This window comes from Salvelinus namaycush, chromosome 4 (genome assembly GCF_016432855.1).
Source record: "Salvelinus namaycush isolate Seneca chromosome 4, SaNama_1.0, whole genome shotgun sequence".
Taxonomy (NCBI): Eukaryota; Metazoa; Chordata; class Actinopteri; order Salmoniformes; family Salmonidae; genus Salvelinus; species Salvelinus namaycush.
In genome coordinates, this window is record NC_052310.1 from 28,167,899 (window position 1) to 28,195,510 (window position 27,612).

Here is a 27,612-nt window from a genome sequence, read left to right on the forward strand (position 1 = left end):
CATCTTGGGGGCAGTGGGTTTAGAACAATGACAAAAACAGTACACGACAACAAATATTATACCACCACCCAAAAGGGCACTTGGTGAGTGGGAGGGCAAAGGGGCATGTGCTCGGCACAGGTATAACCCTATCTGTGCACGTGCCTGGTGGGTAATACATACATACAATACATACATTATTTAACCTTTATGGAACTAGGCAAGTCAGTTAAGAACAAATTCTTATTTAAAATGACCTAACCCAGCCAAACCCTAACCCAGACGACGCTGAGCCTATTGTGCGATGCCCTATGGGACTCCCAATCACAGCTGGTTGTGATACAGCCTGGAATCGACCCAGGGTTTGTAGAGACGCCTCTAGCACTGAGATGCAGTGCCTTAGATCGCTGCGCCACTCAGGAGCCCGATATGGTCAGTACCATGGGCTTATGTCGGGGCCCAATAAGGGCAGTTGATCTAAAGAGTATAATTATTTTAGGCAAAGTTATGGCTTTTCTTGGGGCCACCTACCTTGGGGCCAATGTGGAGCCGATGAGCAAGGCGCATCGGCCCAATGTGGGAAACCTACATGGGGACAATATATTTGCCCGCTTTGGGCCTACCTCACGCCAATGTGGGCATGTTTGCTGGGCCATGTCAGATGTCCACTGGTTACACATACCGTTGGAGCATCTGTAGGACTGCAGCAGGTCAGACAGCAGGCCTTTCTGCACAGTGGCATTCCCACTCAGGTTTTCCCGATCCAGGATCAGGAGGAAGCGTTGCAGCTCCTCCAGGAGTTGATCCAGCACTAGAATAGGACACACAGAGAACAAACATTGTCAGTTTTGGACAGTGTTAGAAACTTAACTTATCTGTGAGTAAAGCCTAAAGAAGAAAAGGTGAGTGCTGCTACACATTGGCAGTGGGTAAGATGAGTTCCCCTCCCCATACAATGTAAAGTGCTCTGACCAATTGTTACTATTACTGTCTTGTTTCAAGTTGTGGTTCATTACTTTCTGCTACATGCGAACATAAGCAAGCATTTAAAGTTAAACAGGTTCTCACACAAAATGCATATCAGACAATTAAACATTTTCGATTTACTTGCATGTGACAGAAAGCGAAATTGTAGAAGGTCCCATCAGATAACATGACACACATTAGCCCTTTGCTAACCTCACAAGGTGGCAGTGATTACATCCTGGCACAACTTCTGCAGCCAATTAAAATCGTGGATTTAGTTGGACGTGTTCCAACACTTGTTCATGGAAGCGCCTTTAACATACCAACAGCACGTTCTGATCATCAGCAAAGCACCCCCAAAACATGATGCCTCCACCCCGTGCTTCACGGTTGGGATGGTCTTCTTCGGCTTGCAAGCCCCCCCCCTTTTTCCTCCAAACATGACAATGGTCATTATGGCCAAACAATTATATTTTTGTATTATCAGACCAGAGGACATGTCTCCAAAAAGTACAATTTTCGTCCCCATGTGCAGTTGCAAACCGTAGCCTGGCTTCTTTATGGCGGTTTTGGAGCAGTGGCTTCTCCCTTGCTGAGCGGCCTTTCAGGTTATGTCGATATAGGACTCGTTTTACTGTGGATATAGATACTTTTGTACTTGTTTCCTCCAGCATCTTCACAAGGTCCTTTGCTGTTTTTCTGGGATTGATTTACACTTTTCGCACCAAAGTACATTCATCTCTAGGAGACAGAACGCGTCTCCTTCCTGAGCGGTATGACGGCTGCGTGGTCCCATGGTGTTTGTACTTGCGTACTATTGTTTGTACAGGTGAACGTGGTACCTTCAGGCGTTTGGAAATTGCTCCCAGGGATGAACCAGACTTGTGGAGGTCTAAAATGTATTTTCTGAGGTCTTGGCTGATTTCTTTTGATTTCCCCCTGATGTCAAGCAAAGAGGCAGTGAGTTTGAAGGCAGGCCTTGATATACATCCACAGGTACACCTCCAATGGACTCAAATTATGTCAATTAGCCAATCAGAAGCTTCTAAAGCCATGACATCATTTTCTGGAACTTTCCAAGCTGTTTAAAGGCAGTCAATTTAGTGTATGTAAACTTCTGACCCACTGAAATTGTGAAATAATCTGTCTGTAAACAATTGTTGGAAAAATGAGTTGTGTCATGCACAATGTAGATGTCCTAACCAACTTGCCAAAACTATAGTTTGTTAACAAGAAATTTCTGGAGTGGTTGAAAAACGAGTTTTAATGACTCCAACTTAAGTGTATGTAAACTTCCGACTTCAACTGCAGACACACTGGCTTTACTCAAAGCTAGTGGCATGTCGTTAGTAAAGCTTGAAAGAAGTAAGGGGCCTAAACACCTGCCCTGGGGAATTCCTTATTCTACCTGGATTATGTTGAAGAGGCTTCCATTAAAGAACACCCTCTGTGTTCTGTTAGACAGGTAACTCTTTATCCACAGTATAGCAGGGGGTGTAAAGCCATAACACATACCCAACCACGTTTCATCTTCAATGCCCTTGCTGATGGAAGGAGGTTTTCACTCAAAATCTCACGATACATGGCCCCATTCATTCTTTCCTTTACACGGATCAGTCGTCCTGGTCCCTTTGCAGAAAAACAGCCCCAAAGCATGATGTTTCCACCCCCATGCTTCACAGTAGGTATGGTGTTCTTTGGATGCAACTCAGCATTCTTTGTCCTCCAAACACGACAATTTGAGTTTTTACCAAAAAGTTATATTTTGGTTTCATCTGACCATATGACATTCTCCCAATCTTCTCCTGGATCATCCAAATGCTCTCTAGCAAACTTCAGACGGGCCTGGACATGTACTGGCTTAAGGAGGGGGACACGTCTGGCACTGCAGGATTTGAGTCCCTGGCGGCGTAGGGTGTTACTGATGGTAGGCTTTGTTACTTTGGTCCCAGCTCTCTGCAGGTCTTTCACTAGGTCCCCCCGTGTGGTTCTGGGATTTTTGCTCACCGTTCTTGTGATCATTTTGACCCCACGGGGTGAGATCTTGCGTGGAGCCCCAGATCGAGGGAGATTATCAGTGGTCTTGTATGTCTTCCATTTCCTAATAATTGCTCCCACAGTTGATTTCTTCAAACCAAGCTGCTTACCTATTGCAGATTCAGTCTTCCCAGCCTGGTGCAGGTCTACAATTTTGTTTCTGGTGTCTTTTGACAGCTCTTTGGTCTTGGCCATAGTGGAGTTTGGAGTGTGACTGTTTGAGGTTGTGGACAGGTGTCTTTTATACTGATAACAAGTTCAAACAGGTGCCATTAATACAGGTAACGAGTGGAGGACAGAGGAGCCTCTTAAAGAAGAAGTTACAGGTCTGTGAGAGCCAGAAATCTTGCTTGTTTGTAGGTGACCAAATACTTATTTTCCACCATAATTTGCAAATAAATTCATAAAAAATCCTACAATGTGATTTTCTGGATTTTTTTTTCTCATTTTGTCTGTCATAGTTGAAGTGTACCTATGATGAAAATTACAGGCCTCTCTCATCTTTTTAAGTGGGAGAACTTGCACAATTGGTGGCTGACTAAATACTTTTTTGCCCCAATGTATGTTTTTCCAGCAGCAGACTGATCAATAATGTCAAAAGCATCACTGCAGTCTACCAAAACAACCCCCACAAACTTTTTATCATCAATTTCTCTCAGCCAATCATCAGTCATTTATGTAAGTGCATGCTCTTTGAATGTCCTTCCATATCAGTGAAAGTTGGCGCAGACCGTCACCGCAGTGAGGCGGGTCTGGCTCTCGACCCAGAACTTGCCCCTCCCCCCCCCCCCCCCCTCGGAAGCTGGGTCCGCGGTTTGTGGGGCCATTTAAAGTCCTGAGGAGAGTGAACGAGGTATGTTATAGGTTACAGCTTCCCCCCGATTACCGCATTAACCCCTCGTTCCATGTGTCTCTCCTCAGGCCGGTGGTGGCTGGCCCGCTCCAGGAAGCTGAGGTGCGGTAGGTTCCTCCGCCCCCTCTGGACATCGAGGGGGCCCCGGCGTACTCCGTTCGATCCATACTGGATTCGAGACGTCAGGACTTCAGTACCTCGTGGACTGGGAGGGGTACAGTCCGGAGGAGAGATGCTGGGTTCCGGTAGAGGACGTGTTAGATCCTTCCCTGCTGCGAGAGTTCCACCGTCTCCATCCGGATCGCCATGCGCCTCGTTCACCGGGTCGTCCCCGAGGCCAGCTGGAGCCGCGCGTCGGGGGGGGGGGGGGGGGGGTGTACTGTCACGACTTCTGCCGAAGTCGATGCCTCTCCTTTTTCGGGCGGTGCTCGGCGGTCGACGTCGCCAGTCTTCTAGCCATCGCAGATCCATTTTTCATTTTCCATTTGTCTTGTCTTGTTTTCCCACACACCTGGTTCTCATTTCCCTCATTACGTGTTGTGTATTTAACCCTCTGTTTCCCTCATGTCTTTGTGTGGTATTGTTTATTCTGTTTCATGTATTGCGCCCGTTAGTCTGTTGCGTTAGTCTGGGTTATGTTAACCCGTATTGTTATTTCGTGTTCACTTTACCATGTGTTTTTGGTTCGCCAAAATAAAAGGCTCCGTTGGCTACACCATATCTGCTCTCCTGCACCTGACTCCTTTACAACCAGTTACGCATACCTGACATTGCCAATCTTATTTCACATACCTTTTGCATCATCCCTCTCAACCATACACATTTTCAATTCCTCGTCAATCCAAGGGGATTTAACCGTTTTTACAGTAATTTTCCTTTATCTGTGTAACGGGCTTCCTCCTTCTCCTCATCCGAAGAGGAGTAGCAAGGATTAGACCAAAATGCAGCGTTGTGATAAGACATGATTTTTAATCAACAAAACAGAAAACACGACGAACACTTGAATAATTACAAAACAACAAACGATGTAGACAGACCTGGACGACGAACTTACATGAAACACGAAGAACGCAAGAACAGGAAAACTGACTACATAAAACGAACAAACAAACAAAACCGAAACAGTCCCGCGTGGCGTAACATACACTGACACAGGAGACAACCACCCACAACAATCAATGTGAAAACACCTACCTTAATATGGCTCTCAATCAGAGGAAATGAAAACCACCTGCCTCTAATTGAGAGCCATATCAGGTCACCCTTTAACCAACATAGAAACACATAACATAGACTACCCACCCAAACTCACGCCCTGACTGTCAAACACATACAAAAACAACAGAAAACAGGTCAGGAACGTGACAGAACCCCCCCCTCAAGGTGCGAACTCCGGGCGCACCCCTAAAACTCAAGGGGAGGGTCTGGGTGGGCATCTGTCCGCGGTGGCGGCTCCGGCGGTGGACGAGGACACCACTCCACCACTGTCTTTGTCCCCCTCCTTAGCGTCCTTTGAGTGGCGACCCTCGCCCCCGACCATGGTCCAGGAACCTTCACTAAGGCCCCTCCTACATAGAGGAGACAACTCAGGAACGAGAGGTAGCTAAGGACAGAGAGGTAGCTCAGGACAGAGAGGTAGCTCCGGACAGAGAGGTAGCTCCGGACAGAGGGACAACTCTGTACTAATGGCAGCTCCGGACTGGGTGGCAGCTCCGGACTGGGTGGCAGCTCCGGACTGGGTGGCAGCTCATGACTGGGTGGCAGCTCATGACTGGGTGGCAGCTCATGACTGGGTGGCAGCTCATGACTGGAGGGCAGCTCATGACTGGAGGGCAGCTCATGACTGGAGGGCAGCTCATGACTGGAGGGCAGCTCATGACTGGAGGGCAGCTCATGACTGTAGGGCAGCTCTGGCAGCTCCTGACTGGCTGGCGGTTCTGGCAGCTCCTGACTGGCTGGCGGCTCTGGCAGCTCCTGACTGGCTGGCGGATCTGGCAGCTCCTGACTGGCTGGCGGCTCTGGCAGCTCCTGACTGGCTGGCGGCTCTGGCAGCTCCTGACTGGCTGGCGGCTCTGGCAGCTCCTGACTGGCTGGCGGCTCTGGCAGCTCCTGACTGGCTAGCGGCTCTGGCAGCTCCTGACTGGCTGGCGGCTCTGGCAGCTCCTGACTGACGGACGGCTCTAGCGGCTCCTGACTGACGGACGGCTCTAATGGCTCGGGACAGACGGGCGGCTCTAATGGCTCGTGGCAGACGGATGGCTCAGAAGGCGCTGGGCAGACGGATGGCTCAGAAGGCGCTGGGCAGACAGATGGCTCAGACGGCGCTGGGCAGACAGATGGCTCAGACGGCGCTGGGCAGACAGATGGCTCAGACGGCGCTGGGCAGACAGATGGCTCAGACGGCGCTGGGCAGACAGATGGCTCAGACGGCGCTGGGCAGACAGATGGCTCAGACGGCGCTGGGCAGACAGATGGCTCAGACGGCGCTGGGCAGACAGATGGCTCAGACGGCGCTGGGCAGACAGATGGCTCAGACGGCACTGGGCAGACAGATGGCTCAGATGGCACTGGGCAGACGGATGGTTCTGGCCGGATGAGGCGCACTGTAGGCCTGGGGCATGGTGCCGGAACTGGAGGCACCGGACTGGAGACACGCACTTCAAAGCTAGTGCGGGGAGCAGGGACAGGGCACACTGACCTCTCGAAGCGCACTATAGGCCTGGTGCGTGGTACCGGAACTGGAGGTACCGGGCTGAGGGCACGCACCTCAGGGCGAGTGCGGGGAGAAGGAACAGTGCGTACAGGGCTCTGGAGACGCACAGGTGGTTTAGTGCGTGGTGCCGGAACTGGAGGCACTGGGCTGGAGACACGCACCATAGGGAGAGTGCGTGGAGGAGGAACAGGGCTCTGGAAACGCACTGGAAGCCTGGTGCGTGGTGTAGGCACTGGTAGTACTAGGCTGGGGCGGGAAGGTGGCGCCGGAAATACCGGACCGTGCAGGCGTACTGGCTCCCTTGAGCATTGAGCCTGCCCAACCTTACCTGGTTGAATACTCCCCGTCGCCCGACCAGTGCGGGGAGGTGGAATAACCCGCACCGGGCTATGTAGGCGAACCGGGGACACCATGCGTAAGGCTGGTGCCATGTAAGCCGGCCCGAGGAGGCGTACTGGTGGCCAGATATGTAGGGCCGGCTTCATGACATCCGGCTCAACGCTCAATCTAGCCCTACCAGTGCGGGGAGGTGGAATAACCCGCACCGGGCTATGCACACGTACAGGAGACACCGTGCGCTCTACTGCGTAAACACGGTGTCTGCCCGTACTCCCGCTCTCCACGGTTAGCCTGAGAAGTGGGCGCAGGTCTCCTACCTGCCCTTGGCCCACTACCTCTTAGCCCCCCCCCCAAGAAATGTTTGGGGTTTCTTCTCGGGCTTCCTTGCTAGCCGCGTACCTTCATATCTGCGGTTTTGGGCTGTGGCTGCCTCCTTCTCCTCCTCAAAGCGGCGATTCACTCCCACCTTAGCCCAGGGTCCTTTTCCCTCTATGATTTCCTCCCAACTCCAGAAATCCTGCAATCCTTTTTTCGTGGACCACTGTTCGTGGTCCCGCTGCTTGATCCGGGTTTGGTGGGTGGTTCTGTAACGGGCTTCCTCCTTCTCCTCATCCGAAGAGGAGTAGCAAGGATTAGACCAAAATGCAGCGTTGTGATAAGACATGATTTTTAATCAACAAAACAGAAAACACGACGAACACTTGAATAATTACAAAACAACAAACGATGTAGACAGACCTGGACGACGAACTTACATGAAACACGAAGAACGCAAGAACAGGAAAACTGACTACATAAAACGAACGAACAAACAAAACCGAAACAGTCCCGCGTGGCGTAACATACACTGACACAGGAGACAACCACCCACAACAATCAATGTGAAAACACCTACCTTAATATGGCTCTCAATCAGAGGAAATGAAAACCACCTGCCTCTAATTGAGAGCCATATCAGGTCACCCTTTAACCAACATAGAAACACATAACATAGACTACCCACCCAAACTCACGCCCTGACTGTCAAACACATACAAAAACAACAGAAAACAGGTCAGGAACGTGACAATCTGTACATGCTTATTAATAACTGGAATAAGTACTTTCATGAATGTGTCAAGTGCAGCAGCTGGTTGCTCCTCATTACACACCACAGCCCAGCAAATATTCTTTACATCATCAACATAAGAATCACTACAGAACTTCTTGTATGACCTCTTATACACTATATTACACCCAGCCTTGGGAACATTGGTTTTCCTAGATATGGCTACTATATTGTGATCACTACATCTGATGGATTTGGATACTGTTTTAAAGCAATTTTCTGCAGCATTAGTAAAGCTGTGATGAAAACATGTTGATTTCATTCCTGTGCTGTTTGTAACTACACTGGTAGGATGACTGATAACCTGAACCAGATTGCAGGCACTTGTTACAATAAACAATACAAAACAAACCGTGAAGCTTAGGGCTATGTGCCACAAACAAAGTCAACTTCCCACCAAGACAGGTGGGAAAAAGGGCTACCTAAGTATGGTTCTCAATCAGAGACAACGATAGACAGCTGTCCCTGATTGAGAACCCTACCCGGCCAAAACATAGAAATACAAATAATAGAACATAGAATACCCACCCCAAATCACACCCTGACCAAACCAAATAGAGACATAAAAAGGATCTCTAAGGTCAGGGCGTGACAATAATGTTCATGCCACCGTCTCTTATGACGGAGAAGAGCTTCTGGATATCAGAACAGCGATTACTCATCTCGAACTGGACAAAGATTTTTTCTTTAATGCTCCCAGACAAGGCCCAAACCCCGTCACTCACATAAATAAAAGAAGGAAATACACTACCGTTCAAAAGTTTGGGGTCACTTAGAAATGTCCTTGTTTTTGAAAGTAAATTTAAAAAAATGTCCATTAAAATAAAAATGTATCAGAAATACAGTGTAGACATTGTTAATGTTGTAAATGACAATTGAAGCTGGAAATGGCAGATTTTGTATGAAATATCTACACAGGCGTACAGAGGCCTATTATCAGCAACCATCACTCCTGTGTTCCAATGGCAGGTTGTGTTAGCTAATCCAAGTTTATAATTTTAAAAGGCAAATTAATTGATCATTAGAAAGCCCTTTTGCAATTATGTTAGCACAGCTGAAAACTGTTGTCCTGATTAAAGAAGCCATAACACTGGCCTTCTTTAGACTAGTTGAGTATCTGGAGCATCAGCATTTGTGGGTTCGATTACAGACTCAAAATGGCCAGAAACAAACACCTTTCTTCTGAAACTCGTCAGTCTATTCTTGTTCTGAGTAATGAAGGCTATTCCATGCGAGAAATTGCCAGGGACTTTAATGCAGAAAAACTTAAATCAGTTTTACCTCATTTCTACCAGCATTTCTACCAGCATGTGCAACCAGAGAAAAAAAACTCTAGACCACCTTTACTCCACACACAGAGACACGTACAAAGCTCTCCCTCGCCTTCCATTTGGAAATTCTTACCATAATTAAGTCCTCCTGATTCCTGTTTACAGAAAAAAACTAAAGCACGAAATACCAGTGTCTCGCTAAATACGGAAGTGGTCAGATGATGCAGATGCTACGCTACAGAACTGTTTTGCTAGCACAGACTCAAATATGTTCCGGGATTCATCCAATGGCATTGAGGAGTATACCACCTCAGTCACCGGCTTCTCCAATAAGAGCATCAACGACGTCGTCCACACAGTGAACGTACGTACGTACATATCCCAACCAGAGGCCATGGATTACAGGCAACATCCGCACCGAGCTAAAGGCTAGAACTGCTGCGTTTTAAGGAGCGGGACACTAACCCGGACTCTTATAAGAAATCCCGCCTTGCCCTCAGACGAACCATCAAACAGGCAAAGCGTCAATACAAGACTAAGACTGAATCCTACTACACCGGCTCTGATGGTCGTTGGATGTGGCAGGGCTTGCAAACTATTATGGACTAAAAAGGGAAACCCAGCCGCGAGATGCCCAGTGACGCAAGTCTACCAGACGAGCTAAATGCATTTTATGCTCGCTTCGAGGCAAGCAACACTGAAGCATGCATGAGAGCACCAACTGTTTCGGACGACTGACCACGCTCTGTGGTAGCCAATGTGAGCAAGACATTTAAACAAGTCAAAATTCACAAGACCGCGGGGCCAGAATGATTACCAGGACGTGTACTCAGAGCATGTGCGGACCAACTGGCAAGTGTCTTCACTGACATTTTCAACCTCTCCCTGACCCAGTCTGTAATATCTACATGTTTCAAGCAGACCACCATAGTGCCTGTGCCCAAGAAAGCAAAGGTAACGTGCCTAAATGACTACCGCCCCATAGCACTCACGTCGATTGTCATGAAGTGCTTTGAAAGGCTGGTCATGGCTCACATCAACACCATTATCCCAGAAACCCTAGACCCACTCCAATTTGCATTCTGCCCAAACAGATCCACAGATGATGCAATCTCTATTGCTCTCCACACTTCCTTTTCCCACCTGGACAAAAGGAACACCTATGTGAGAATGCTATTGATTGACTACAGGTCAGCATTCAACAACATAATGCTCACAAAGCTCATCACTAAGCTAAGGACCCTGGGACTAAACACCTCCCCCTGCAACTGGATCCTGGACTTCCTGACGGGCCGCACCCAAGTGGTAAGGGTAGGCAACAACATATCTGCCACACTGATCCTCAACACGGGGACCTCTCAGGGGTGTGTGCTTAGTCCCCTCCTGTACTCCCTGTTCACCCACGACTGCATGGCCAGGCACGTCACCATTATTAAGTTTCCTGACAACACAACATTGGTAGGCCTGATCACCAACAACGATGAGACAGGAGGTCAGAGAAATGAGTGTGGTGCCAGGACAACAACCTCTCCCTCAATGTGAGCAAGACAAAGGAGATCATCGTGGACTACAGGAAAAGGAGGGCCAAACATGCCCCCATTCACATCGACGGGGCTGTACTGGAGCGGGTCGAGAGTTTCAAGTTTCTTGGTGTCCATATCACCAACAAACTATCCTGGTCTAAACACACCAAGAAAGTTGTAGTAGTGCAGACAGCCCAGTACATCACGGGGGTAGTGCAGATAGCCCAGTACATCACGGGGGCAACGCTTCCTGTCATCCAGGCCCCAAAAAATTGTCAAAGACTCCAGTCACCCAAGTCATAGACTGTTCTCTCTGATACCACACGGCAAGTGGTACTGGATCGCCAAGTCTAGTTACAAAAGGCTCCTTAACAGCTTCTACCCCCAAGCCATAAAACTGCTGAACAATTAATCAAATGGCCACCCAGAGAATCTGCATTGACAACCACCCCCCTTTGTTTTTACACTGCTGCTACTCGCTGTTTATTATCATTGCACAGTCACTTTATCCCTACCTACATGTACAAATTACCTCGACTAACCTGTACCTCCGCACATTGTCTCGGTAACGTTACCCCCTGTGGGCTCACGAGTGGCCCAGTGGTCCAAGGTACTGCATCTCAGTGCAAGAGGCATCACTATAGTCCCTGGTTCGAATCCAGGCTGTATCACATCTGGCTGTGATTGGGAGTCCCATAGGGCGGTGTACAATCGTCCCAGCGTCGTCCAGGTTTGGCCAGGGTAGGCCGTCATTGTAAATAAGAATTTGTTCTTAACTGACTTGCCTAGTTAAATAAAGGTTAACTAAAAAATATATATATATATATTTACAGCCTCATTATTGTTATTTTATTGTAATTTTTTTAATTTTCATTTATTTAGCAATGACGTTTTAAGAAGAAACTTCTTAAAACGTCATTGCTGGTTAAGGGCTTATAAGTAAGCATTTCATGGTAAGGTCTACACCTGTTGTATTCGGCGCATGTGATTTGAATATAGACCGCAACACTGCCCCTATTAGCATTTCTGCCATTTCTGTAGACGTTATAACCATGTATTGCTACTACTGTATCATCAAAGGTATTATCTAAGTGATTTTTGAGGTATTAATGTCATCTGTTACTAGGAAGTTGACTTCACAAACCTTGTTTCTTAGGCTACATATGTTAATGTGACACATTTTTTGGCACTTTTCTGGGATGCGTGGTTGTTTTTATTGCTTTACTGTTAAGCTTATCAGAAGTAGACGTGTTCATGTTATTTATATTTGAGCTGCAGGGTGAGCTGCACACAAGGGACTTCCTGTCACGCCCTGACCTTAGAGAGCCTTTATATTTCTCTATTTGGTTAGGTCGGGGTGTGATTAGGGTGGGAATTCTAGTTTTTCTATTACTTTGTTGGCCGGGTATGGTTCCCAATCAGAGGCAGCGTTATCGTTGTCTCTGATTGGGGATCATACTTAGGCAGCCTTTTTCCACCTTTAGTTTGTGGGATCCTGTTTGTGTGTAGTTGCTTTCTGCACTACATGTAGCTTCACGTTCGGTTCTAGTTTACTGTTTTTTCGTGTTCATCAAAATAAATGATGTACGCTTACTACGCTGCACCTTGGTCTGATTCTTCCATCAACGAGCGTGACACTACCTACTAGGGCACACCGCCTTAGTGCTAACAGTATAACTCTGGTTCACAGAGTTATACTGTAGGATCAACAGAGGCATTCAGGGCAGTTAGTGGACATACATTAAGTTACTTACTTACTTTGTGTCTGCCAATGCCCCTAGGATAATGTACATTCACAACTCAGCGACACAATGGTAGGGATTAACTGAGCTGTTGATAAGTCATTGTCTAAACGCAGGAGCCACGATGATTTGTATGGACTCCGTCATTTCTGTTTCCAGAAGGTATCGAAATTATCTATAAAAGTGATTCCAACAGAGGTACAGTAATATTTTAGCCAGGTGTGTAATGCCTGTTACCTGCTGAATCTTTCACATCCGCAGCCCAACGATGGTTCCGGACATTAAATAATTGCCCACTTTTTGGAATCTTTCAGTGCTAGAATCAGTTCTTTAAAATCTATTTTCAGAAGTTCCCAGCTAGCCCTCCTGATGTCGTTTGACATTGTAAGATGTTTCTTACAATAGAAATGCCGATAACGACAGCTGGTGCAATGGCTAAGGAGGTCCAGCCGTTCTTTTGCCTCGAGTGGTTTTCGCAAACCCCTCGAGGACTGAAGGACGGTGGGGCCTGATGGACCCGAGCCAGCTGTAGTATCCATCGTGGATGATGAATGAGCTGGAGTCTCAGGCAGCCTCACGGTCTGATGAGGGTGGGAGCTCTAAGGATCTGAACACGATGTAAAAGCCACCGGAGAGGGAGACAGAACAGAGGACGAAGGCCCAGGTACCTCCGAATCCGATCTCTAATCGGAATCTCCCAGGGAAGACGGTTCCGGAACCTCTGGATCCAGGGAGGCAAAGCTGTATCTGGTCGCCAAGGAGGGGAAGACTCCAATAGCGAATAGAGGACGAGCGCTATCCCGCCGGTCTGTTTGAAGGCTACTTCAAATATATAGCAGAGCAAGTGCTTATTATGAGTAACTGAGAAATAAATATAATTATGTATAACTGATTTCACTCAAAGCATCAACAAATGTTTCAGGAGCTGCCCAAAAGGTGATATTCTGACCAAACTCTGTATGCCATGGGCTCCCCAACCTTGGTCTTGCAGCCACCCAGTGTGTCACGTTCCTGACCTGTTTTTCCTTTTTCTTGTATTTATTTAGTTGGTCAGGGCGTGAGTTGGGGTGGGTTGTCGATGTGTTATTTTCTGTGTTCGGCCGGGTATGATTCTCAATCAGAGACAGCTGTCAATCATTGTCCCTGATTGAGAATCATACTTAGGCAGCCTGGGATTCACGTGTGTTTTGTGGGTGTTTGTATCTCGTGTCAGTGTTCGTGCCACACGGGACTGTTTTCGGTTTTGTCACGTTTGTTGTTTTTGTATGTGTAAGTGTTCAGTTTACGTTAATTAAAATATGACCACTTTCCACTCTGCGTGTTGGTCTGATCCATGCTCCTCCTCGTCTGAGGAGGAGAACGACTTCGACAGCCGTAACACAGTGCTTCATTTGGGAAACAAAGTGAAATCTGTTCGGGAACATCGATAGTAACTTGTTTTCGCAACGAAACATTTCACAAAACTGTTGCCAGCCCATCTACGTGCTCAAGAATGGAATAAAGGAGAGAAGGGAGGAGATGGAAACGCATGGTGATGAGATACACTACATGACCAAAAGTATGTGGACACCTGCTCGTTGAACATCTCATTCCAAAATCATGGGCCTTAATATGGAGTTGGTCCCCCCTTTTGCTGCTATAACAGCCTCCACTCTTCTGGGAAGGCTTTCCAATAGATGTTGAAACATTGCTGCGGGGACTTGCATCCATTCAGCCATGACAGCATTAGTGAAGTCGGGCACTGATGTTGGGCGATTAGAACTGGCTCGAAGTCAGCGTTCCAATTCATCCCAAAGGTGTTCGATGGGGTTGAAGTCAGGGCTTTGTGCAGGCCAGTCAAGTTCTTCCACTCCGATCTCGACAAACCATTTCTGTATGGATCTCACTTTGTGCACAGGGGGCATTGTCATGCTGAAACAGGAAAGGGCCTTCCCAAAACTGTTGCCACAAAGTTGGAAGCACAGAATCGTCTAGAAAGTCATTGTATGCTGTAGTGTTAAGATTTCCTTTTCGGGAACTAAGGGGCCTAGCCTGAACCATGAAAAACAGCCCCAGACCATTATTCCTCCTACATTACATTTTACAGTTGGCACTATGCATTCGGGCAGGTTCTCCCGGCATCCGCCAAACCCAGATTCGTCCGTAAGAATGCCAGATGGTGAAGCGTGATTCATCACTCCAGAGTACGCATTTCCACTGTTCCATAGTCCAATGGCGGCGAGCTTTACACCACTCCAGCCGACGTTGGCATTGCGCATGGTGATCTTAGGCTTGTGTACGGCTGCTCGGCCATGGAAACCGAATTCATGAAGCTTCCGACGAACAATTCTTGTGCTGCCATGGCTTCCAGAGACAGTTTGGAACTTGGTAGTGAGTGTTGCAACCAAGGACAGACAATTTTTACGCACTACATGCTTCATCACTCGGCGGTCCCGTTCTGTGAGCTTCTGTGGCCTGAGTCTGTTAGGGACAATAGAGCCCTGAGTCCGAGGCCATTAGGACCTGATGGTAGTTAGCAAGTTGGTTACTACCACAGCTTGTCCAGAGTGCATAACAGGAGATTACCGTGACTCAACAGAATTTTACTGCGGTCATGACTCATGACTGCAGTTGTGGCGGTAATACAGTCACAACAACAGCCCTAGAAGGACTCTCCCCGAGGAAGTTGCTGCCACCATTTCAACGTCATTTCCTGTCCTGGAGAGGAAATGCACGTTTAGGTTCCACCTCTGAAGAATGACGAAGGCTACTTATACACATTCATGAATTGGGTGTGGGAATTTCCACGCGGAGTTGATAAATATCAACAAATATGGCACTGTCAGCGTAGCTAGCTAGCATGCTAAATGTATCTAGCTAGCTAGCTACAGTATCTTGCTAACCTTATCTGTTGTTGCTGGGTTTTTTTTACTATACCGTATTCAAAAGATTAGCCAGCTGGCTCTATGGCTGGTTCTGGAGCTAGATTTGTCATAAGCATTGATTTAGGGAAAACTTCACCATAGATGGAAACCAATGGCCTGGCTTTGACTTAGCCATCTATTGTTATCTTCATAGTTTTGGCATCTTCCATAAATTGTGTCCGCAAATACGCCATAGAAATAGTTAGAAAGAATAAGATTAAGCGCCGGTAATATGGATAACTATTGAAAGATAGCTAATATCTATTTTTTTTTATTGTAATGGACACGGTGCAACCTTTGGTAGGTAGGCTGCTGGCAGGCTTCAGCTGCGGTACAAGTCAGCCCGTGCTGATGGTTCTCACAGGGGAAGTGAAATGATAGGCTACAATGACTTTTCTCATGATAATGCATGCTGCAAATGACAAGTTCCTTGAATTTTCCTTCATGGGTGCCTTTTCATTATCTGAATAGACACTTTTGGTTTCTAGCCAACATTACACCAATCAAAGCAGTGAAGCGAAACTTTAGTGGTCAAAACCATTCATCTTGGGGTGACGGAGGGAGCGGGTTTGCAAAATGCTATCATACCACGCAATTAAAATGTTCAGATATTTTCTTTTTATACAGACTAGCTAAAAAATAAGTGAAAATGTACAAATTATCCAATGGATTACGAAAAATGTCTGGCACCTACTATTTTAATTTGCTCCATGGCTCAGGCGGCCAAGTGGACACAAGGCTGTTTGGCTCATCACAGTCGCAAAGAGGAATAACTTTGCAGCTGTTTCTGATTAATAAACAATGCCATGCTGGTGGGTGGTAACATTCAAATAAAACCCTGCCCTGAAACAAAATGTAGGGTGAAAATAATTTGTACATCATATCATAGGGAACGACACCGCATTCACACAGATTTGCACAATGGGCAGTTCGAATTTGTCACTACAAATCATACTTTGACTAAAACGATGACAAATTTATGTAAATTGTTGTGCAACATCATGGGTAAGCTCAGACCATCAGCTAGAAAAATATAATTTCTACTGGTGTGGGCGTTTAACACATCTCCTACTACCATACAAATATTTTTAGACAGCTGAAGAAAGCACACACATTTTCTTCAGGAAATTTACCTTTTCCTAGTTTAGTCATATTTATCTTACCTTAGAAGTGTTTACTTTGCAGGTTGACTTTCATCTCGAGTTGCAATGTCCCATAAATTGAATGCCCAAATCAACTTCAGGTATCTACAAAACAAGTTTTCCAGCTACATAATCCAAAAGGAAGACTACAGCTAATATTTATTCCAAAAATTGCTGTTCGCGATTCACAAATTATTATTTTGATTCACATGATTCGATTCACCGCAATTGAACTGAATCCCAACTACTACAATGGAAAAGTGAATCGTTCATTTTGTCAAAAATAATTGTTTAAAAGAATAGATTCATGTGAATAAAACAATTATTTAAAAAAGAGGGGGGTAGAAATGTGAAGCGGGTCATCCATTAAACAATAAATCAACTTTGTTAAGCCTAAATTAGTAACACACAGGGTTCTAGAACATAAAAATCAACTAGTCACATCAAATTTGAACTGTGCTATGCATACGTGAGACACAAATATCATGGTGCAATTCCATTTTGTTGTTTTAGATCTTCCGGAATTGGGCTCTCTGGTACTTTGAAGATATGACCCATTTTATAAATTGACTTTATAGGCTATTATCCAATCAAAGCCCTCCTTTAGGATTGCGCATTCAGCAAATCACCAGCAGAGGGAGTCCCCTTTGAATCCATTTTCCCATTCACTGTGTTGGTGGTGCTCATAAAAATGAATTATAACTTCAAAAATAGCAGAGACCCAATTTGATGTACTTGTAGAGTTTACTGTTTAAAACAATATGTCTAAAAGTTAACAAAATCAAAGAGGTTACTTTTGAGATATTTACATAATAAATCAGGTGTATTCTCCTTTCTAAACACTATTCATATTTTAGAGCACTGGCTTTGTAGCATCTACAGAATCTTCGTTGTAGTTCTCAATAATTATTTTGGATGCATATTTCAAAAGATATGCCAAACATCCTTCCCTCAAAGTACCATTTTATGGATTTCATTTCAGGAAGATCCAAAACATCATAAATATATTTGGGGCACCCTGTCATGGAATTGCCCAAATGTTAAAAAGGAAGTGGACAGCAGAGCCCCAGAACGTAGAGCCATTGCATCTCAATGACCGATTCACAGTTCTATGCCACTGATGTAGTTCTTCCAACAAACAGATCTACACAGTGGTGAAAAATATGTCACCCCCATACTGTTGATTCAATTAAGCTGACTGTACCCGATGGCACCTCTTTCAAGCATCCTGCTATGCCTCTATCTCTCCCTCGCTCCCTTCTTCCCGGCCTTATCTTACAAAAACAAAACTCCTCATGGCATAGGGCCTTAAGGCAGCCTCTGACCACAATCATGAGTGTGAAGGGACACGATGACATGAGTAATGTATCCGTCTTTCATGCAAGTCAAATAGATATGGTTATGTATGTGTAGTTTGTCTGTTTGTGAGTTGAAGTAGGATACAGTCTCACAGCTTATACTACAGCATGCATGCAGGCACACATACGCAAATGTGAGTGAGCAAAAATGACAAACACACAAAACATTTGTAGGCCTACACATCTGACCTACCTACATGAAAAAATACTACAGTTTACTATAGAATACTACAGTACTTGCTACTGAACTCTGTTGTAAACTGTAGTATACTGTAGACAACTATACTACATACTGCAGTATTCCTTTATCATGTGTATTACTTACTATAGAATTTTGCAGTATACTGTAGAATACTATATTAAATACTACAGTATTATCCGGAAAAGAAACACTGTACAAAACACTACTGTGATGTCCGCAATAACACAAAAGTGTTTTAAAAATAGTAATACTACTACATGACTTAATTTGCATACACTCTGCCCATTCCCCTACCCCACTGGTTCTCAATCCTGGTCATAGGAACCCAAAGGGCTGCACATTTTTGTTTTTGCTCTAGCACTACACACCTGATTCAAATCATCAAAGCCTCATGATGAGTTGATAATTTGAATCAGCCCCTTTTTTGCTACCCATAATTGAGAAACCTGCATGCCAAGTATAGACCATATATTATTTCCCCTACAGGTTATAGAAACGAGCTGAAGCTCTGAACTATCCACTCAGAACCAACCAACCAACCAACCAACCAACCAACCAACCAACCAACCAACCAAACCTACCTACCTACCTACCTACCTACCTACCTACCTACCTACCTACCTACCTACCTACCTACCTACCTACCTACCTACCTACCTACCTACCTACCTACCTACCTACCTACCTACCTACCTACCTACCTACCTACCTACCTACCTACCTACCTACCTACCTACCTACCTACCTACCTACCTACCTACCTACCTACCTACCTACCTACCTACCTACCTACCTACCTACCTACCTACCTACCTACCTACCTACCTACCTACCTACCTACCTACCTACCTACCTACCTACCTACCTACCTACCTACCTACCTACCTACCTACCTACCTACCTACCTACCTACCTACCTACCTACCTACCTACCTACCTACCTACCTACCTACCTACCTACCTACCTACCTACCTACCTACCTACCTACCTACCTACCTACCTACCTACCTACCTACCTACCTACCTACCTACCTACCTACCTACCTACCTACCTACCTACCTACCTACCTACCTACCTACCTACCTACCTACCTACCTACCTACCTACCTACCTACCTACCTACCTACCTACCTACCTACCTACCTACCTACCTACCTACCTACCTACCTACCTACAGTTTATGGAAAACATGCTCTTTTTGTCCAGTAGGCTTCCACAAGGAGAAAGCCCCCACTTCTATGTCAAAGATAATCAAACAAAAACACTAACTATAACAATAAATATAACAATAAATACTACTATACTATGTATTTTTTTTAACCATAGTAAACTGTAAATACTACAGTATACTACAGTCATATCTGCAAAAACACTACAGTGAATATTACAGTAAAGTGAGCAAAATGTTACAGTGAATACTATAGTATTTTTACCATAGTCTTTTTTTTTTTTTTTTACATGGTATGACCATTATCTTGCTGTATATGCTGTGCAATGTGTAACTGTGGTTTAGACATCTCTAAACCACAGTTACACACTGCACAGCATACACAGCAAGACAAATAATAGTTTTACAAGCTTATGAAGCCTGGTGAGATGGAGAAACCAGGGGCATCAGTTGGATATTGCAGAGTATGGCCTAGTTCAAAACCAAAAATGTAATAGTAGGGTATTCCAATCCCGATTATAATGCAACGTCTGTTTAGCATTTAGGACCATGTGGAGCATCGCTTGGAGAGAAGCTGCCAGCCTGCGCATCTTTCTCTTAGAGAGAACAGACAGTGCGCTGATTGCTTTGAATTTGATGCAGGCATTTGAACTCAGCCTTTTAAGCCTTGCAACCAGCTGTTTTATGCACCGGTTACTTTGACATTGAAGTCGGCATAGGCGGCGAGGCATAGGAGGCGCGTACAATATGCTAGGGAAAAATAAGCTTCTCCTAAAGTAAATTGAATTAAATTTGCTATATAATTACTTGTGCCTAGATATAAATAAATAAGCACACAATTTGGGCAATGCGCGCTGCAAATAGCCTACCAAATAGCTGATTGATGAGTTCCCACGGTCAGTGAAAAGTTAAATAGGCCTACGCCTATCTCAATATGTCAAAAATAGAATCGTGGGAAAAACGTAGTTTAGAAGAGAAGACAAAGAAAATACTCAATCTGTCTCTAGTAATCAAAAATCTTATTGGCACCAGCGGAGAGCATCAGCCTTATCCCCAGTGAGTGCAAGCATAATCTTTATTAGAGGTCGACTGATTAATCGGAATGGCCGATTTAATTAGGACCGATTTCAAGTTTTCATAACAATCTGTATTTTTGGACACCGATTATGGCCGATTACATTGCACTCCACGAGGAGACTGCGTGGCAGGCTGACTACCTGTTACGCAAGTGCAGCAAGGAGCCAAGGTAAATTGCTAGCTAGTATTAAACTCATCTTATAAAAAACAATCAATCTTAACATAATCACCAGTTAACTACACATGGTTGATGATATTACTAGTTTATCTAGCTTGTCCTGCGTTGCATATAATCGATGCGGTGCCTGTTAATTTATCATCGAATCACAGCCTACTTTGGCAAACGGGTGATGATTCAACAAGCGCATTCGCAAAAAAAGCACGGTCATTGCACCAATGTGTACCTAACCATAAACATCAATGCCTTTCTTAAAATCAATACACAAGTATATATTTTTAAATCTGCATATTTAGTTAATATTGCCTGCTAACATGAATTGCTTTTAACTAGGTAAATTGTGTCATATTGCGTTCTGTGCAAGCAGAGTCAGGGTATATGCAGCAGTTTGGGCTGCCTGGCTCATTGCGAACTGTGTGAAGACCATTTCTTCCTAACAAAGACCGTAATTAAGTTGCCAGAATTGTACATAATTATGACATAACATTGAAGGTTGTGCAATGTAACAGCAATATTTAGACTTAGGGATGCCACCCGTTACGATAAAAAAACGGAACGGTTCCGTATTTCATTGAAAGAATAAACGTTTTGTTTCCAGATATGACCATATTAATGGCCTAAGACTCGTATTTCTGTGTGTTATTATTTTATAATTAAGTCTATGATTTGATATTTCATAGAGCAGTCTGACTGAGCGGTGGTAGGCAGCAGCAGGCTCATAAGCATTCATTCAAACAGCACTTTCCTGCATTTGCCAGCAGCTCTTCGCTGTCCTTCAAGCATTGCGCTGTTTATGACTTCAAGCCTATCAACTCCTGAGATTAGGTTGGCAATACTATAGTGCCTATAAGAACATCCAATAGTCAAAGGCATATGAAATACAAATGGTATAGAGTGAAATAGTTCTATAATTCCTATAATAACTACAACCTAAAACTTCTTACCTGGGAATATTGAAGACTCATGTCAAAAGGAACCACCAGCTTTCATATGTTCTCATGTTCTGAGCAGGGAACCTAAACGTTAGCTTTTTTACATGGCAAATATTGCACTTTTACTTTCTTCTCCAACACTTTGTTTTTGCATTATTTAAACCCAATTGTTTTTTGACTAAATTGATCTTATTGATGTATTATATTAAGTTAAAATAAAAGTGTTCATTCAGTATTGTTGTAATTGTCATTATTACAAATATATATATATAAAAATAGGCCGATTAATCGGTATCGGCTTTTTTGGTCCTCCAATAATCGGTATCGGTATCAGCGGTGAAAAATCATAATCGGTCGACCTCTAGTCTTTATCATTGGATCAGTACAACTGAAAAGTTTTTTTGGAACAATAATTTCTTCCAGGCTAGATGGATGTTACAGTTGAAGTCGGGAAGTTTACATACACTTAGGTTGGAGTCATTATCATTATGGTTTTTCAACCACTCCACAAATTTCTTCTACTGTCTTCTATCTTCTACTGACATCTACTGTGTGCATGACACAAATAATTTTTTCAACAATTGTTTATCGTCAGATTATTTCAATTATAATTCACTGTATCACAATTCCAGTGGGTCAGAAGATTACATACACTAAGTTGACTGTGCCTTTTAACAGCTTGGAAAATTCCAGAAAATGATGTCATGGCTTTAGAAGCTTCTGATAGGCTAATTTACATCATTTGAGTCAATTGGAGGTGTACATGTGGATGTATTTCAAGGCATACCTTCAAACTCAGTGCCTCTTTGCTTGACATCATGGGGAAATCAAAAGAAATCAGCCAAGACCTCCACAAGTCTGGCTCTGGCATCCTTGGGAGAAACTTCCAACCGCCTAAAGGTACCACGTGCATCTGTACAAACAATAGTACGCAAGTATAAACACCATGGGACCACGCAGCCTTCATACCGCTCAGGAAGGAGACGCGTTCTGTCTCCTAGAGATGAACATACTTTGGTGCAAAAAGTGCAAATCAATCCCAGAACAACAGCAAAGAACCTTTGAAGATGCTGGAGGAAACAGGTACAAAAGTATCTATATCCACAGTAAAACGAGTCCTATATCGACATAACCTGAAATGCTGCTCAGCAAGGTAGAAGCCACTGCTTCAAAACCACCATAAAAAAGCCAGACTACGATTTGCAACTGCACATGGGGACAAATATCGTACTTTTTGGAGAAATGTCATCTGGTCTGATGAAATAAAAATAGAACTGTTGGCCATAATGACCATCATTATGGTTGGAGAAAAACGGGGGATGCTTGCAAGCTGAAGAACACCATCCCAACCGTGAAGCACGGGGGTGGCAGCATCATGTTGTGGGGGTGCTTTGCTGCAGGAGGGACTGGTGCACTTCACAAAATAGATGGCATCATGAGATAGGAAAATTATGTGGATATATTGAAGCAACATCTCAAGACATCAGTCAGGAAGTTAAAGCTTGGTCGCAAATGGGTCTGCCAAATGGACAATGACCCCAAGCATACTTCCAAAGTTGTGGCAAAATGGCTTAAGGACAACAAAGTCAAGGTCTTGGAGTGGCCATCACAAAGCCCTTACCTCAATCCCATAGAACATTTGTGAGCAGAATTGAAAAAGCGTGTGAGAGCAAGGAGGCCTACAAACCTGACTCAGTTACACCAGCTCTGTCAGGAAGAATGGGCCAAAATTCACCCAACTTATTGTGGGAAGCTTGTGGAAGGCTACCCGAAACGTTTGACCCAAGTTAAACAATTTAAAGGCAATGCTACCAAATACTAATTGAGTGTATGTAAACTTCTGACCCACTGGGAATGTGATGAAAGAAATAAAAGCTTAAATAAATCATTCTCTCTACTATTATTCTGACATTTCACATTCTTCAAATAAAGTGGTGATCCTAACTGACCTAAAATAGGGAATTTTTACTAGGATTAAATGTCAGGAACTGTGAAAAACTGAGTTCAAATGTATTTGGCTAAGGTGTATGTAAACTTCCGACTTCAGCTGTATATTGTACAATTTGTGTCCCCTTTTCGTAGTCCTAGATTAGAAGGTTGCATTCAAGACAAGGTCAATTTTACTGATCTATTCATCAGTGTCTGCAGAGTAGGCTACTAATTTGTATTGATGGGAAACCAAGGCTTTCTGAAGGCATTGCTCTGAGATTAATTATCTGTTCACAATGCACATCAATGACTGCTGTCCAGCAATGAATAGCAACATGTGGTTATTATATAGACAAGTTTTTTTCTCTACTGTTTCTATCAAGACTCCGTGGCGCAGTGGTAAGTTGTCAGCTTTAGTAGCCTATAATCAGTTGGAATACCAGGTTTGCATCTTACATCATGCTTCACTTTTTTGCCTATAAATTAGAAACTGAAAAATTAGACGCTCCTACTAAATCTATGACATTAGTTAGGATACTTAAGACAGAAGCTTATACTATACTTAATAAAACAAATTATTTGAACAACATTGCAGAAAGTGTGGTTTTACATAAAACCATTTTCTAAATATTATGCTTTAAACGGGATTCATGACCTCTGCCTGCAAAGCCTCATATCAGATGAAAGTCTGTACAAAATCCTAACTGTATTTGTAAGTAAGGTGTCCAGTAGAGGTCGGTGTTGTAAAGTAGTAATTTAAGAAGGCACCGGTACCACGGCGAAATATCAGTTTTTGCAACACACATACTTTGAAAAGGCCAAATTTTTCCTGTGCAAAAAAAGGAGAAGAAATGTCTCTCATTAGGCCTACTCTATATCACTATACACTTAGGCATGCATAGTTCAGAACTGTCTGTTTTGCAAACAGTGATTGAGTTGTATTTTTTGCCTAAAATATGACTATGCAATCTACTCATCACATTAAGAATAGCAGCCTATTCTACTGTACATTAGTCTGCAAATGCGATGATAGATCCTTTATTCATAAAGGTATTATTTTATAGGGAAAAAATTGCTTCCCCAAACCTGAAACTCATGCGCCGCCTATGAATGTCGTCATTTGAAGTTGGCCTTTTTGTGACTTAACAGTGTATATTATGCATCTACTGTACAGTGCCTTCGGAAGATATTCAGACCGCTTGACTTTTTCCACATTTTGTTAATAAGTTACAACCTTTTTCTGAAATTGATTAAATCATTTTTTCCCCTCATCAATCTACACACATTTAACATTTAAGTCATTTAGCAGACGCTCTTATCCAGAGTGACTTACAAATTGGTGCATTCACCTTATGATATCCAGTGGAAACCGGCATAGCACACAAAGGGGTGCTAAAATGCACCAGAATGCTAACAAAATTAGCACGAAATAATAGCGAAATCACATAGACCGTGTCAGCTAAATGCTAACGAACGAAAACAAAAATAAACGAATTGCAAAGACAGGCAAACCCAGCTCCTTAAGTTATACAAGCATAGCTAGTAGCTACTGAATGTCACGTTCAGTGAGTGTGGATATTTACAAGCCAAAGTGAATGAGAGAAACTGTGCAAATGATCAAAGTTTGATGCATGCTTTTCTGAAGGAAGAGCAGCATGTGTACACGGAGCAGCGGGGAGAAGAACGGATGAGGAAATAAACACCAGTAGGAAGCACAGGGAAAAAACGGCAACTGTACAGATAACTCATCCAGAGCTCTTTGACTTCTGACAAAAAGACATTATAAGATATCTGACGGCAAACATTTGCTTGTGAATTACATACAACTTCATCGCCTCATGTGCTGCACAACAGATAGATATAGAACATTTACAATCAAACACATTTGTATGGGGCTCAACTGTTCTGGTGAACTACGGTAAGCTTCATAATGTACAATAATGTGACAGTTGAAATGAAGAACGCAATCTGCTTTATCTCCTAACGTATTGTGCAAGTTGACTGCAGGTATTCACTTAAAAAGTAGCTACAAATTTAAAGGACATCTGTTCAACCCCTACTGTACACTTTTCTCACTTTCCAATATTTCATAGCTTGAACAATTAAATATGGCTATTTTCAGGATGAATCAAACCACTATGTTTCATTTTGTGTGTAAAAGCTCTCCAAACTATTTAAAAAAAAAGTTTTACTCATAAATACTTTCCTAACACTAAAGAATATACACGATCATAGTATTTTTTTAATATCTATTGGTGTTGAAAAGGAGAAACATTTACAGTGTCAAAATTGACTACAAAGTGTAAATAGGATCATTTTGGTCATAAAGTCTGTCTTGTCCAAAAAGGAGATTTGCGAGATGATAAGAAAAAATTGAATGTCACTGAATGAAAGGTCCCTTAACAGTTTCTCCCTTGGGGGTTGGGTCATAGAGTGACCCTGTTGGAGTCATGTCCAACCTGGTCATCAGGAGAGGTCAGCCAATAAAGTGAACATATATAGACTCCCACATCACTGTAGTCGGCTGCTATAGACCGCCCTCGGCATCGGGAGACGCACCAAACTCTCCTTCTGATGTCCTGCACAAGTTAAATGACTCTGAATTCGTTATTTTAGGAGATTTCAACTGGGACATGCTTACATCTGTATTGGACTCTTTTTAAAAAAAACTGTGTGACTCTCTGAATCTCACTTCATTAATTAATGCGCCGACAAAACCGAATCCCAGAGCACCTAACAAATCAACTCTATTGGACATTATTCTAATGAATACCCCTCACAAATACACATCGACTGGGATATTCTGTAATGATGTCAGTGATCACTGTGCAATTGCTTGTCTTAGAAATACAAAAATGACCAAAACCCCATTATATTTTTTAAATAGATTTTTAGACAGTTTGATGAGCAGGCATTCTTACATGATCTGTACCATAATATTGACAGAGTACGTCTGATTCCCGATGTTGACACTGCCTGGGACTATTTTTATATGAAATTTGTGTCCATTTGTGATAAGCATGCCCCTGTGAAGAAATGTAGAATCGGTGGAAGGGACAATCCCTGGTTTTCAGATAACTTGGCAGAATGAATTAGAAAGAGAAATATATCTTGGGCTCAAGCTAGACATAGAAATGCTCCTGTTGACTGGGCCTCCGTCAGAGCGCTAAGAAACAAATGCACAGGTTTGATCAGGAAGTCCAAATCACATTACTATTTAAATGCAGTCACAGAGAACCTAAACAACCCTACCAAGTTCTGGAAGCTAATCAAATCAGTATCAGGTTCTAATGTATTCTCTGGCCTTCCTGACCATTTAATGATGGATTCTAATGAAGTGAAAGATAAAGCCGATATTGTAGGGGTTTTTAATAAGCACTTCATATCTGCTGGGTCAGTTTTTAATAATGGTGGGGCCCAGGCCTCTAATGTAAGCTCTGTTACTGTCAACTATGATATAGGCCCTCATGTGAACCATTTAACTTTGAGCCTGTTTCTTAAACTGAGGTCTATAAAGCACTAAAGGCAATAGACACTAAAAAGTCTGCAGGTCCAGACAACCTGAACCCCCTACCTCTTAAAGATAGCAGCTGGTATTATTACTGAACCTGTGGCTCACGTTTTCAACTTGAGTCTCTTGACCAATTCCATACCCAGCATTTGGAAATCAGCTTATGTCCTCCCACTGCTAAAGGGAGGAGATCCCTCAGATGCTAATAACCTATCGCCAAACTCCCTATCCTGGCCAAAGTCTATTAATCCCTAGTGAAGTCAAAACGTATTCATTGAAAAGAACATACTGAGCGGGTTTCAGTCTGGCTTTAGATCGGGGAACAGCACCACAACTGCAGCTATGGCATTGGAAAATGACATTATTAATGCACTTGATAAAAAGCAACATTGTGCTGAACTGTTTGTGGATTTATCAAAGGCCTTTGATTCAGTTGACCATGAATTGTTGCTAGCTAGACTCTGGTCTCAGTGAAGGGGCAGTAAATTGGTTTAGGAAATATCTTTCTGACAAAACACAATGTGTATATACTGACAATCACAAGTCTAGCTTTCTTGAGATTAATATAGGTGTGGCCCAGGGTTCCATTTTAGCTCCAGTGTTGTTCTAAATTTTTATTAATGATTTGGGAAATGGGATGCAACCAGAAAATGTACATCTATATGCAGATGATACAGTC

The 27,612-nt window shown here is 43.7% G+C and overlaps 1 protein-coding gene across 2 annotated transcripts in view; it reads right to left on the reverse strand.

Annotated features, from left to right (window-relative positions):
• The window catches only part of afap1l2 (actin filament associated protein 1-like 2), a 162,098-nt gene that overhangs the window by 128,522 nt on the left and 5,964 nt on the right, over positions 1–27,612 (reverse strand). For both annotated transcript variants that reach the window (XR_005476798.1, XM_038991642.1), the window contains exon 2: positions 662–790. Coding sequence is in view for 1 of the 2 variants with exons in the window: in XM_038991642.1 (XP_038847570.1) it covers positions 662–790 (129 nt within the window). In the remaining variant the exon portion in view is untranslated. The remainder of the gene's footprint in view (positions 1–661; positions 791–27,612) is intronic.